The following is a 14,760-nucleotide window of genomic DNA, read 5'->3' as shown; positions in this document are numbered from 1 at the left end:
ATACTGATTGTGGTTCAGTTAAAGAGGTAATGATGGGGGTAAGTTTTCAATGCATGGGGAATCGTATTAGTCGTTGAAATATTTTTGGGAAACTATAATGGTCATGATTGCTTACTTTTTCAAAAAGGTGTTGACAGATGTGACAGGTTAGATGAAACACTGGTCAAGTGAGTTTATTATATGCTAGTCATAGTAAAATAAACTTGGGGGGAAAATGTTTACCTAAAAAAAGATTCGCTTGATGACGTGGCAAAATAAATATGCACGTGGGGTGCACGTGACTATTCAAGTGGGTACGTTCTGTTCGACCATCGTCCAGAAGAGATTCACTCTGTAGAAGACATTTCATTAGCGATCAGGCTGGTCGTAGTATTTCAGATATCTTTTATAAATCTGTAATCTCACATTTATGTAATAATTGTAATTTCCATTATTATTTGAGATACGCTTGTATTAAATGTATTCAAAGCCCACCGGCCCCTAAGGAACTCCTTGAGCCTATAAAAATGACTCAAAGGGGCTTAAGAGAGGGGACTTTTGGAACTGGAGAGAGAGAATTATAGTGTTTTGATCCGCCGAATTTGTATTGATCTCCAAACTTGTGAAACTCATGAACCCTAGTTCATTGATCACAAGTTTTGGAGTTCAACATTAATTAGAATACTAAGTGTACGTAGGTCATTACCATCTCTGGGGCTGAACCACTATGAATCTTTGTGTCATTTATCTTTTTGGCTTGATTTCATCTCATTTTTGTTGTTTTACTTGACTCTGTGTCGTTGACCGAATCCAGGGTCAACAACCTTCAACCACATAAAATTTAGAAACCAAAGTTAGTAAACAAATAAAAAAAATACGTAGATTAAAATCTGATATTTTCTTTGCTATAGTAATTCAATTTTAATTTCTTTTTAATCCCCGATAACGATGCCAAAAACTTGTTGCAAAAAAATAATGAATATGCTTGCAAGTGCACAAATCAAACAAGTAGTAAAGTAGTCTATAGACAGATATCGTTCCACAAGGATTAAAATCAATTAAATATAACCAATACTATATCCTAGGGGTGTTCATAAAACCGCCCACACCGCACCACACCACACCGCAATTTGCGGTTTAGAACCCTTCGCGGTGCGGTTGTAGTTTGTATTGTTGCCAAACTATGTGGGGCGGTGTGGTTTGCGATTTTAAATTTTATAAATGCGGTTCAAACCACACCGCACTGCATCATTATATATATTAACTTTTTTATATATTTTTTTTCAATTATACTACATTTAAAGTTAATGCATAAATATTTATATAGTATAATATAATATACACAATATCTAGAAAGAAATATAATGTTTCATAGGATGCTAACACATATTCTACTTCAATCTAAAGATATTCCTCCTTAATGAAAATAATATTTACTTTTATATTACATTTTTTATTTGTTATTAGTTTGTTATATTTTTATTGTTTTGCATAAAGTTTATTAGCTTGTTGTACATTTAATTTTTTTGTTAAACAATCTATGGTTATGAGATTTATTATGAATCTTTCTTAATTATAATATTTAATTGTTAAATTATTTGGCGATAAGTATAAACCGCCAAAACCGCACCACACCACACCGCATTTTTGCGGTGCGGTTTGAGGTCTATGCAGTGCGGGTTGTGGTTTGGAAAATTGTTCAAACCGCATATGTGGTGCGGTCCAAAAAATTAGAGAAAAACTGCATTAACCGCACCACGAACACCCCTATAAATCATACTTTATCTAAGCAATCAATTTTGAAAGATAACAAGAAGAAAAATAATAAATAACTATGAATTTTAAAGAACAAATAACTAAATGTGAATAGACTCAAGATAATAACAATTGTTAAGGTTTCAACTTCACTCTTTAACAATTTTACTCCTAATCCTTAATGTGCCTAAATCAATCCAATATGTTCAAATCCTAGAGCATTGTTCTATCTCTATACCCTCTCTCGAGTGCCACATAAAGAATGTGTAAGTGATACCTAGCCTATATCTCTATACGACCATTTATCCTTACCTTCATGAAGTTCCACTCTAGAAATAATCCTACATATTCCACCTCTCGATTTCATAATCTAGAATTATCTCGGTTACCTAGGTTTATGCTTGTCTCTCAATCTCACACAACCTAAGTTGTTCTACCCGCTGTCAGATTGTTTGAATGTTCCCCTCTAGAGTAATAATTTTTACAATCTAAATACAACCCTAATTATAATTCATTTATTGTAAAGAACAATATGAAAATCACAATTTAACCAACAATGATTCAAAGTAGAACACAAGAAAAATATTGTACTAAAAATAGAATTTGTATTAAATCATAAAAATAAAATCATGTCAAGAGATCCATCTACACCCTAACAAAATAAGAAAATTAGCCACACATGATGTGGTTTATAATCCCAAATATATTGTAATCATCTGAAAAGAACAAAGAAATTAAAAAGAAAAATAAAGAACACTAAAGCACTCCAAAGAACTTCGTTAATATTGCTTGATTCACTTCTTAGATCCTTCTCCCATGAATCTCTCCCTTCCAAATGTGTTTCTTTTCCTTTATATTTGTGTTGTAGTTGTGCCTTAGTCACTAGAAACCTCCTCAGCCATCTTACTTTTGAACTTAAGTGAAAAACATGTGAAAAAACACGTTTTCCTATTTTTGTGGTGCAACAGGTGACATGTCACCTATTCCCGAGCGACGCGTCGCCTATACCAAGTGATGCATCGACATATGTCAGCGACATGTCGCCTGCCAATTTGAATTTTTCTCAAATTTCAGCGACTTCCTGCCTCTCAGGAGCGACGTAACACATCCTTCTCTGACTTGAACACCCAAAATAATGTTCAAAACACCTAAGAAATCAATTCCTACACACTTAAAAGGAAACTCATAAAATATACACAAACATTAAGGGAAAAATCCCTTATAAAGATCAAAATCAATATTTGAGTGCATAAAAAGATGCACTAATCACTTCTTCCACCAGTAATTCTAACAACCACACAGTTGATGCACCCATGCTGCCTGCAGATGCGGTACCTGCTACTCAATAACAACCACTCAAACATGTTCCAATGATACATGGGATAATCGAACCAGCACCCAAGGAAGAACACAAAGTTAGAAATTTGAAGCAAATGGAAGAACGTGTCAAGCACTGTAGATCATTGGGACATACTGTAAACTTCATAACTGTTGAGGAACGCTTCTACCCTGTAGCCCCAATTACCTTCACTGAGGCAGATTTGTGTGGCCTATAGCTTCCATTCATGATCCTCTTGTAATGAGTCTCCAAGTGGACCAGTGCATACTGGGTCGAGTTCTAGTTGATGGTGGAAGCAGTGTGGATATCTTATTTTTGGAAGCATTTCAGAAGATGGGAATTGACAAATCCAAGATCTGGCCCACTACTTTCCCGCTTCTTGGTTTTAACAATTTCAAAGTATACCCCAAAGGAGGGATTAAGCCCTAGGTGCATGCAGTGGAACGTTTTGTGGAAGTGGATTTCATTGTCATTAATTCAAAAAATAGTTACAATGACATAATGGGCAGAGGTTGGATTCACAAGATGTAGGGTGTCATATATACCCTGCACCCGGTTGTGCATTGTTAATCCCTTCACAGAACATATACCATAGAAATTAGAGGTTGTTAGAAACAAGCGAGGAAATGCTTTATCACTATGAAGCAAACTTCTCACCTACCTTCAACAAGTATTGCTAACTAAAATGATCAATAAAAATTAATGGGCAAGTTACCAGCATTCCTTCAGATCATCGAGGATGCAGATTCTCCAGAATGCAACCTTACTGTAGTGGACGAACTTGAAGAAGTATACCTCGACGACATAGATAAAAATAAAACATTGTTGGTAAGTGCCCACCTACCCATAGAAGGAAAACTACAGCTTGTGGACTTTCTTAAACAACACATAAACACTTTCTCTTGGTAACCAAAAGACATGCCAAGTATAGATCCTTCGGTTATGATGCACCTTCTTATCAATTCGAAGGACTACCGAGCAATAAAACAGAAGCAGCGAAGATTTGCACCCGAAGTCAATCAGAGGATCCAAGAAGAAGTTGATATGTTATTACAAATAAGAGCGATAGAGGAATGCTTGTACCCAAGATGGATTTCCAACCTTGTGGTAGTCCTGAAGAAAAATGGGAAGAAAAGAGTATGCATCGATTACACAAACCTTAACAAAGCCTTTCCAAAAGATAATTACCCATTGCTAAAGATCGACCAAATGATTGTTAATATAGTTGGGTATGAGTGAATGAGCTTCCTTGATGCGTATTCTGGTTACAACCATATAGCAATGCATGAAGAAGATTGCATTCACACAACCTTCACTACAGAAATGAGACTTTACTTTTACAAAGTCATGCCTTTCGGATTAAAAAATGCGAATGCTACTTATCAAAGGATGATGAATAAGATCTTTGTCAATCATTTGGGGAGCGTGATGGAAATCTACATTAATGATATGGTAGAGAAATCTAAACACCCATCAAGGCACATACCAGACTTGACTGAGTGTTTTCCCATTTTGGATCACTTCCAAATGAATTTAAACTTAGCCAAATGTGTCATTGGAGTTTCTGCATGCAAATTTTGGGGTAATGTTGTTAGTATAAGGGGAATCGAAGCCAACCCAACCCAAATTGCTTCTTTCTCAGAAGTCCAGGTACCACAAATAGTGCGTGATGTCCAAAAAATTATAGGGAAGATCGCGACACTAAGTCGCTTCATCTCTACAATGTCTAACAGATGCCAACCATTCTTTCAAAGCATCAAAAAATTATCCAATGCCCTCTAGGGTGATGAGAATAATTGCGTATTCTACGATTTTAAGACCTATTCAAGCAACCCACCAATTTTAAGTTCACTTATCTCTAATGAGGAACTTTTCCTCTACTTAGCAATGTCTTCTGCTACAGTCAGCTCTATTTTATTTTGAGAAGAAGAAGGAAAGCAGAAACCAATTTACTACACCAGTAAAATGCTCTCCTTCTTATTAAGATGCTGAAAAACGATGTAGCATGATGGAAAAGGTGATCCTAGCTTTGGTATCCTCAAAGAAAAAACTCAAACAATATTTTGAGGGGCATTTAATCACGATCTTCACCGATTATCCATTAAAATAGGTTATGAGTAAAACTGATTTATTCATACGATTATCCAAATGGGCCATTGAATTAGGAGCCTACGATATTAAATTTCAATCAAAGAAGGGATAGGTTCTAGCTTATTTTTGGTCGAGATTCAATCATTTGAACCAGAAGCCATTCACAAATTCGAATCTGACGAATCTGAATGGGTCTGGATTCTTAGCACAGATGGAGCTTCTAATGTAGAAGGTTCAGGCATAGGAGTGGTTTTGGAAGCACCTTCTGGACTGAAGATGGAAGAAGCTTTGCAATTTAACTACCAAGCCACCAACAATGAACCAGAGTACGAAGCTCTCTTATACAGGTTAGAGTTAGCCAAAAGCTTGGATGTAAAGCATATTCGAATCTGTGCAGACTCTATGCTACGAGGCTAGGGCCACAAAGTTTTCACAATTCCTTCAAAAATCAAAATCTTACGTAGCTGTTTCCTCTTTTGAGATGATCCAGATCCCTTGAGAACTCAATCTACCAGCATATATTTTAGTTAAACAAGCCTCTTCTGGGAAGTATGCCCACCATTCAAAACTCTCACTGACCACAACTCATGATGTCTCATAGATATGCAATAAAGATCCTGACTAGCCCTATTGAATGGACCCAATTATGAGCTTCTTAACTGATGGAATAGAACCCAGCGAAAAAAGAAGCTCGCCTTCTACGACTCAAAGTCCCATGATACTCTATCATAAATGGAGTTCTTTATAGAAAGTCTTCTAACAGCCCATACCTGTGGTGCCTATGACCTTTTATAGCTCAATGACTACTTGAAGAAATCCATGAGGGTGACTGCGATAATCCCACAGGTGGACACAGTCTAGTGCACAAAGCTCTTAATGCAGATTACTATTTGCCATATATGATGACAAAAGCCAAGGAATACACTAAAAACTGTGACAAATGCCAACGCTTTGCCCCCATCAGCCATCTCCCCACTCAAGAGCTTCATTCGGTCATTTGACCATGGCCATTTTCTTAATGGGGAATGGACATCATTGTGGAATCGCCAAGGCAGCCAAAGGAAAATGTTATGCATTGCTAGCCACCGATTACTTCACTAACTGGGTAGTGGCGGAAGCTTATTGCAATGTCAATAAATTTGACACATTGAATTTCATCTAGAAGCACATCATTTGCCAATTCAGAATCCCTCTAGAAATAGTTGTGAACAGTGGCACTCCTTTTCAAAATGCCAAAGTTCAAGAATTATGCAACCAATTCAAAGATAAGTTGAGTTTCTCCTCTGTTAGTTATCCGCAGGGCAATGGGTAAGCAGAAGCTTCCAACAAAGTTGTGTTTGAAAACATTAAGAAAAACTTGGAAGAAAAGAAGGTTGCATGGCTAGAAGAATTTCTAAAAGTCCTATGGGCGTAAAGAACAACTAAACGAACATCAACTGGTGAGATCCCATATTCAATGGTATACAGAATAGAAGCCGTAGTACCAACTGAAGTGGGCCTCCCAACGCTTTAGACAGATGATGCCTCTACTTCAGCAGCTAACCAACACTAGTTGGGATACAATCTAAATCTTGCAAAAGAGCATAGGCAAATGGCCCAGATATGACAACTTAACTACCAGAAGGCAACAAAACGTCATTATTAGAAGCAAATTAATCCCAGATCCTTTTCGATAGGCGAACGGGTATTATGGTGCATAACTGGCAATCAGAAAAAACTAAAACCCAAATGGGAGGGCCCATTTGAGGTCATTCAAGTTTTGGGTCGCGGATCCTATTGCCTCTGCGAAGTTCGCAATGGCAAAGACGTCCCATGAACGTGGAACACTTTAGCTTTATATAAATATTATATTCATTTCAAATTGTAACAAAAAAAATTTACATAGTGGCAATAATAAAGATTATTTGACCATTTCCTCATGATATTTGCGCCTCACATGGTTTCAATGCCGCATTTATTTACTTTCCCTTACCGAGAAAGGATTATTTCAGTTTTGACTAATTTACTATAATCAATACACGTGTGCTTCTCACCATACGATTGGTCTTTTCCTAAGTACACAGAATCTCCACCATGTCTACAATAAATCTTACTTGTACACCAAATCATGTACTTTCTTCGAGAAGATTCCACCTAATGCTTAGTCAAACCAACAAATTTCTGCATTGATTTAGACATTTCACTCCATGATATCCCATGATCTCTCTACAATGCTTAAACCAATTCTTCAATTCCAACCTACCTTTCTACCTATATATAAGTTTTCCCATTACACATTTGGACCATATCTTCAACACCCTCCTCACTACCTCCTTAACGAAAGAATGCCTTGGTAAAATAGAGCGAGAGTGATTGTAAGCTACCAGTAGAACTCGAATGCTCCCCATTCATCTCTTCCAATATCCAATCATATTTTTATGTGCATCGTCCCTGAAGCCATTTTTTTGGCAATATCAAAAGTCCCACAATTTACTTATGTCATATAACAAGCTTGATGCAAATCTATTGGAAAAATCCCCTCTACGTAATCTGACAAGCCATTTTGTAGTTTGATCAGCTTTTACTACGCACTAATGGGCTACCCTAGCTTGAAAGGGGATGAAGGTAAGGGCCCATCAGTATCACAGCACCCTTCTCCAACGATTGCTCGGAGGCTTCGACTTCTGTCAAAGCACAAAAGCAGGAAAGACAAGGGTATGGATACTCTGGGAAAATCTCATGTACCAACTCCTCCATCCGCACCGAGGAGCACCTTGCATGGTGGACCCATTTTGGGAGCGGTCTTCCCGCAACCAGTGCCAGCGATAATCTGGAATGACCGCTTCTCCAAGGTCAACTTCCCCCTCAACAAGTCAGCAACTAGACCACTGTGCTTTCTCTTTAGATTAGCTTTTAGCTACTTCCTATTCAAGCTCATTTCCGACTCCAAATATTCACCTGGACCTTGCCTACGCTCCTGTCGTAGTGGAAAGACATATATACTAGGGATGTGTAACGCCCTGCGTTTCGGGCATCTACTAGTAGCTAAGAATGGGGTGGTGAGATGTATATGAATATTATTTTCAATGATAATATATGCTTGAGATGCACAACTCATGTTTCAAGTGTTAGCCAAAACACAATATGTGCGATCTGGTGACAAACCGAGCATTTCGGTCCCGGATCAAAATGGAAACCCTGGTCGGGTAAATTCTTGGATAATCTTTATTTGAGAAGCATAAGTATGGAAAAATAATATTGTACATTAAATTATTGTATTAGTTTTAATTAAGGTTAAAACGTTTAATTTTGTATGAAAATCTCAAGAAATGCATTTTTGTGAAAAAATGCACATTATTGGAGAAAAATGGGATTTTGGCTAATTAAATTATTTGAGTTACAATTATAGGAGTGTGACAACATAATTAGATGTCAAAGCCTATTTAATTTAATTACCCTAGATTAAAATCTCAATTAGGGGAAAATAAGAAAAATTACCATGTAGTAACTTTTTGGAAAAAAAAAATGCAATTAACTTGAGATTAATTAGACTTAAGTAAGATTGCATAGGAAATTATTCTAGGCCTAATTTAACTAATGAGAGGTGACAACACATGGGATAGGAAGGTCATTAGGTTTATTTATTTTACACCTATAGATAAGTTAAAAGGGTCAAGACTTTTATTATCTACAAAATGAGTCAAGAACTTAGAAGCTAAGTTTCCTCAATTCTCTCTCCCAATTTCCCCCACTTGGTCGATGACTTTAGACCATGATACCTCTGGAAATTTCCTTTATAAACCCTCCCCTTCTCATTATTTATCAATCCTAAACTGAATATGAAGGGTTGAAGTGCTAGTTTGGAGCTAAGGAGATCACACACCAGGTTAGTTTCATAAAAGTAAACACTAGATATCGTTGTCAAAGCTTTTGTGTTTGGTAAGCTTGTACACTTGGCTGAGTTGATAGAGTTATGTAATATGATTATGGGACTGTTGGGTAGTGAAAATGTGTAGATTAAAGGTTGAGTAAGGAACTCAAAGTGCTGGAAACACCAAAATCCAATCCAAAGTCTACAAGAGGTATGATCACCTCCTATGTGTTTCCTTATTGAATTCCTTTTGAGTTCTTGTTGGTACTGTCATGTTTTAATTATTGGTTGTGCTTTAATTGATCATTGGAACTGTGATAATGATTGAATGATGACTGATCACATGTGTATAAGGGTTTAGTTGTGTGTTAGTGATGGAATCCAATGTTCCTTAGGCAAATTATTGATTTTGTAAGAAAATGTCTAGGACCTAACTTCCAATGGGTCAAACAAATTATAAGCCAATTTGATTATGGATTTTCATGATTTTATGTTAGATTTTAGGATGGGTAGATAATCAAAATGTGAAAAAATATGTAAAAATTGTTTGAATTTACCAAGATATGTCTTTTTGCAACATTTATGTGCAATCTGGAATTTTGCTTTTCATAAACTTGGTAAACAACCTACTTTTGAAAATTATTTATATGAAAATTTTGGCTGATTTTTGGAGTACATGTTATTTTTAGGTTAATGAACCAAATGCTAAAATTTCAAAGTTAAGGGTTAAAAAGGGTGTAAGTTATGAAATAGCAAAGTTAGACAAGAATTTTAAGAAACTTAAACTTGTTTTTGGACAATCGATTTTGTAGACCGATTTCACTAAGTAAAAATAGTCCAAGTGACCTAATAGTTTATGAAAATAATATACACATAACCTAGTATGAGCCAAAGAAATTTCAGTCCCAAGTAATAAATCAAGTATTTTTTTATAAAGTCCCAAAGTTTCTAAAATGTTTAACCTAACTTTGGACAGTGTTGAAATGAGGTGTTTGGAAAGAGATTTCACAAAGTAAAAAACATTATTTTTGTATGAAATTTAGCAAGGAAGCTTCTGGAATACCCAAGTTTAGTTCAGCATAGTTTGAGAATTTTTGAAGCTATAGTATTCCAAATATATATTTTTTTTCAAACTAAGCTACTCATAACTTAGAATTTATAAAGTTTATCCTTAAGGGAAAGGTGAGTTCTTCTAAGTATTGAATAAAAGAGTTATAAATTTACATTGGTAATTATAAAATTTATTTTAGAACACTACATGATTAATTTGAGTACACTATATACAGTGTTGGCTAACGATGTGGGATTTCCCGAGGGAAGGTTTTTCTGTACGCAGCTAAGGACAATTGGTAAGTCAGTTATGATTTACGTGTCTGCAACATGAGTTAACTAGTGTATTGTTGTTAGAAGTAGGGCGTATATGCTAGTTAGAGAGAGATGGCTCATTGGGAGACAATCTCTAGGGGTGCTTACACTCCACATGGGATGTTGTATATCGGTAGTCTGAGTTATGCCTGAGAACTTGAGATAAGAAGACCAGGTAACCTAGGAGTCTGAACGATCCTAGGGGTGCTTATTCTCCATTGTAATACGTTGTTTTATTAGTCTCGTTAGCTACCGTGATATTTGGCCAGGAGGTAAGTAGCCTGGTAAACAAAGAGGTCTCCATGAGCCAGTGTGGATTCACCAACCCCAATTCTTTGTTTGAAACTAGTATTAATGCCCTAGGTAACTGATGGTTACCCTCGTGAGGGATTTCTGAATTAGATATCAATGTTGAGACTTGAGTCTCCACTATGATTTGAACTGTGACGCTTCAAAATATTTGCCAACTCCTTAATTGGCTTTTGGGGTTAGTTCTATTATTAGACATTATTTCTTGCTTCTTCTTTAGTATGGATTATTTGCATGATTTTGTATTTGACTTTTGTTAAAGGCAAGGCGATGCCGTTAGGACGCTTAGGCATTCTTGAAATTGTTTTATTAAGGTCTGAATTTATCCAGAACCCAAAGTATGATAAGTTATGTATTGTGAGGACAATGACTATGTCATTGATTTCTATTGTGTGTTTCTACTTTATGTTGTTAATTAACTTACTAAGCATTTTAACTTACCTGGTTGCTTATGTTGTAGGTAAGGGAAAGGAAAAGCTGATGCAGTGAGAGCCAGATTTTGCCTGCGAAAGTGTACATGTCACCCGACCTTTGGGAAGTCTGCACTTTCAAATTGAGTCTTTTGATTTTGCTTAAACTATGTTGGGTTTACCATAATACTTTTAAAGATTTTGTGTAAATGTTTTTAGTGTTTGCACACATTACGGTAAAAGTTTTTTTTCATTCGCATTTTTGAGACCTTTTTAAATGTTATGAATGGTTTAACTCCGCAAAACGAGTGTATGTATTTTTTTGGGTCGTTACAGGATGCATCTGAACCGATGTTCAAACTCACATCATTGTTGTACTTTATATGTATTCTGCTTAGGCCGACAAACTATGCTATCTGCTACATTTTATTTTCCATAAAAACTCTGCACGACATTCAAACTGTGCTAAATATAAACTTTTTTGCAGTAATAAAGTTCTCCTTTTACATATTTCTTGAGTTCACAACGTTTATATTATTTACATGCAAAACGGGCTCCACTACATTTCGCAAAGTATATTAAAAGTTAAAATAATTTATTCTTCTAATATACTCCTCCATCACAGAGGCTAAGTTAGCGTGCCCTATTCCATATCTTATGCATGAAATATAAAACAACATACTCCCTTCACTCAACTTCTATAGAGCTATTGACGATTCCATCCAACTCTCCTTAACGAAGATCCTTTGTAAAAATGGGATTGTGTACCACAACATAAATCTCCCACCTAATGCAAACAATGGAAATCATGTTATATGCTCCTTACGTTTGTAAGGTACGAGTTATATTCTAAAGTTTAAACACACAATATTATCACGCTAGAAATGCTTAACTGGGCAGACGCTCCCACCACCTATACGACCGCCTAGAGTACCTATGCACATAAGGCCTAATTGGCCTTTGATCATGCACGACATAGTTCAACACTGAAAAAGAAATGACAATAAAATGGATTTCAACATCAGTAACAATTCTTTATGTCTTAAAATCCCAACAAATTATACCATAATCCATATTGTCTATACAAAAATAACCGACTATTTAAGAACATAAAAATTACAAAAAACTAACATAAAGTGTTTCTCGACATGGGTAATATGTTTTCAAGATAGGCGGACTATAACGCCCGACGTCACTATGGCTGCTTTCTGGAATGACGACTAGCCCTGCAAACCAACACGAGTCTTTCCAGCGTGCTTTGTCCTCACTCACACGCTTCTTGGGAAAACTTCCCAGGAGGTCACCCATCATGAGACTACTCTAGTTCAAGCATGCCTAACTTTGGAGTTCTCAAATGATGGTCTACCAAAAAGAAGATGCATCTTGTTGGCATAGGTAGCACCCATAAATCCATTTAAGCCCTCTTCAAGTGTGTAGTCCCATATCTACACAATCTTAGAATCACCACACTTGACCTTCCCCAGGTGATGTGGGATTGCATAATTTTTTACCAAGTCTTTCCCCCTGCGCATCACGAGATTTTGACTGTCACAATCACCCACCCTTAGGGGTCTGACGTCCCCGTCGGCCACACTTCTGGCTGGGTAAAGGCTCTGATACCATTTGTAACGCTCCACGTCACTATGGCTGCTTCCTGGAATGATGACTGGCCCCGCAAACCAAAACGAGTCTTTCCAGCGTGCTTTGTCCTCACTCGTACGCTTCCTGGTAAAACTTCCCAGGAGGTCACCCATCATGAGACTACTCTAGTTCAAGCACGCTTAACTTTGGAGTTCTCAAGTGATGGGCTACCAAAAATAAGATGCATCTTTTTGGCATAAGTAGCACCCATTAATCCATTTAAGCCTTCTTCAACTGTGTAGTCCAATACCTACACTGTCTTAGAATCATCACACTTGACCTTCCCCAGGCGATGTAGGATTGCACAGTTTTTTACCCAGTATTTCCCCCTACAGATCATAGGATTCTGACTGTCACACAGACACCACCTTTTGCGTTCCTATTTGCTGCGGATGATGAGCACCTGCCTCTGGTATTTGTTGCTGGCTTTCTCTTTGGATGACTTGTGCAATCTTTTGCAGTTGTCATCATCTCTTCCACTGCAACGCTTACCACAGTCTGGACCAACTATTTTCCAATTAGATCCGCTAGGTCAACCACTTCATAGGAGGCACAAACTCCTCTACTCGAGATCCATCAATGCAGTATACAAACCCCAGTTTATCATCATTAACTTCCAACACTTGTAGGTGCTCCGCGTGATAAATAAAAGAAATATCTCTCAAGTCCTGCAAATAATGTTCCATATTGTAATTGCCAAGAACAATGTTAAATGATTCACAATATTTCAAAGCATACCCCTCTTCTGTGAGAGCGACTGTTTGTAATCATTCAAAATGGCATCCATATACTTGGAAAATTCCACTTCCCTGATCCGGATATTCACTTTCTCTACAATTTCTTAGTCATGTATACACTCTCGAGTCTTCTCATTATTGACTTGTTTGATATCTTGCAGAGGGTTATTGACCTGTCCCTTTGCTACTTTCAGCTTCTCTTGGAGATCCCCAACAGCCAAAGTCGTTGTATCCTTCTATGGAAGCGCAACAATATAGAGCTTGTTTGCCTCATTAACTTTCCCTCTTACAATCCACACTAATTCCTCTGTGGACTTCAATTTCTTTTGGATCTCCAACTTGATCTCCTCAACCTTCTTCTTTTCCATTTCAATATTAGCCAGCTCTGTCGCATGGCTATCTGCCTCCTCCGCCATTTCTTCAACTAAATTTTCATTCTTTAACCTTTGCTCCTTCTCCTTCTTCAAAGCCCAACAAGCCTTCGCCAACTGAGCCTCTCGTTCCATAGTTCTCCTTTACTGTTCCTCTGTCACCAATTCTTGTTGTCCTCTACTGACTAAATCACAACGTTCAAGCACGTCCGAATAAAAGAGGCCCTACAAACCCATATACACTACAATTAACTTCATATAATATGAAACAAATTAAGACATAAATATGATAAAACATACCAATATTAGATGTTCCTGCATCGCTTCTTTCGCCTTGTGGACGTCATCCATTTGGGCCACCAATTCACTTGGGAAACGCACAACCGCTGCTCGAAGAATTTCCTCCCCCTTAAGGTCACGTGCCACCACACCATCACTTCTAATTGTCGTAACTACCTCCACCCTTCTATCAAGCATAGAGGAAAGATGGGCATCAGGCATAACTGTTTCACTAGCCTCTGGTGTTATGGAAAACACTTCCATCACAACACTCACAACTTCCACTTGGGGAAAAGGAGGAAGGGACGTAACTATGCTTGGCATAGGTATGACCCCTGGAAAAGAACTTACATTAGAACCACTTGGCACAGCAGGGTCAACAACGTCCATCTCAGTCTTTTGACAATCAGGCTAACTCACAACCTCAATCACATCAACATTCCCTACTTCATCACAATCTAGCTCGCTTGGTAAGAAGATGGGGGTGCTCAGCACAGTCTAACCAAGTTGATTCAAAATATTAGTTGGTGAATCAAAACCTGAGGAAAGGGGGAGTAGTGGTGGTGATGGGATAAAAGGAGTTTCAATAGCAGTGCTAACCTCCGAGACATCACTTATGGGGAGACCTTCTGTC

At 37.3% G+C, this 14,760-nt stretch overlaps 1 protein-coding gene across 1 annotated transcript; it reads left to right on the top strand.

Moving 5' to 3' along the window:
• The first annotated feature begins 4,354 nt into the window (after positions 1–4,354).
• Positions 4,355–13,261, top strand: LOC133785297 (uncharacterized). The gene is made up of 5 exons (XM_062224545.1): positions 4,355–4,723; positions 4,856–4,975; positions 5,078–5,105; positions 5,319–5,511; positions 13,201–13,261. The coding sequence occupies exons 1-5, from the start codon at positions 4,355–4,357 to the stop codon at positions 13,259–13,261; spliced, it is 771 nt and encodes a 256-aa protein (XP_062080529.1).
• The last annotated feature ends 1,499 nt before the right edge of the window (positions 13,262–14,760 follow it).

Source organism: Humulus lupulus, chromosome 6, assembly GCF_963169125.1.
Source record: "Humulus lupulus chromosome 6, drHumLupu1.1, whole genome shotgun sequence".
NCBI lineage: Eukaryota > Viridiplantae > Streptophyta > Magnoliopsida > Rosales > Cannabaceae > Humulus > Humulus lupulus.
The sequence above is the reverse complement of the archived record's forward strand: the minus strand, read 5'-3'. Positions and strand labels throughout refer to the sequence as shown.

Bases quoted from the DNA above. Each gene is read 5' to 3' on its own strand.
- LOC133785297 (XM_062224545.1), top strand. From the start codon at position 4,355: ATGCATGAAGAAGATTGCATTCACACAACCTTCACTACAGAAATGAGA. The intron at 4,724-4,855 runs GTACCACAAATA...AATGCCCTCTAG, and splicing joins CTTCTTTCTCAGAAGTCCAG to GGTGATGAGAATAATTGCGT. The intron at 4,976-5,077 runs GTCAGCTCTATT...AAAACGATGTAG, and splicing joins TAGCAATGTCTTCTGCTACA to CATGATGGAAAAGGTGATCC.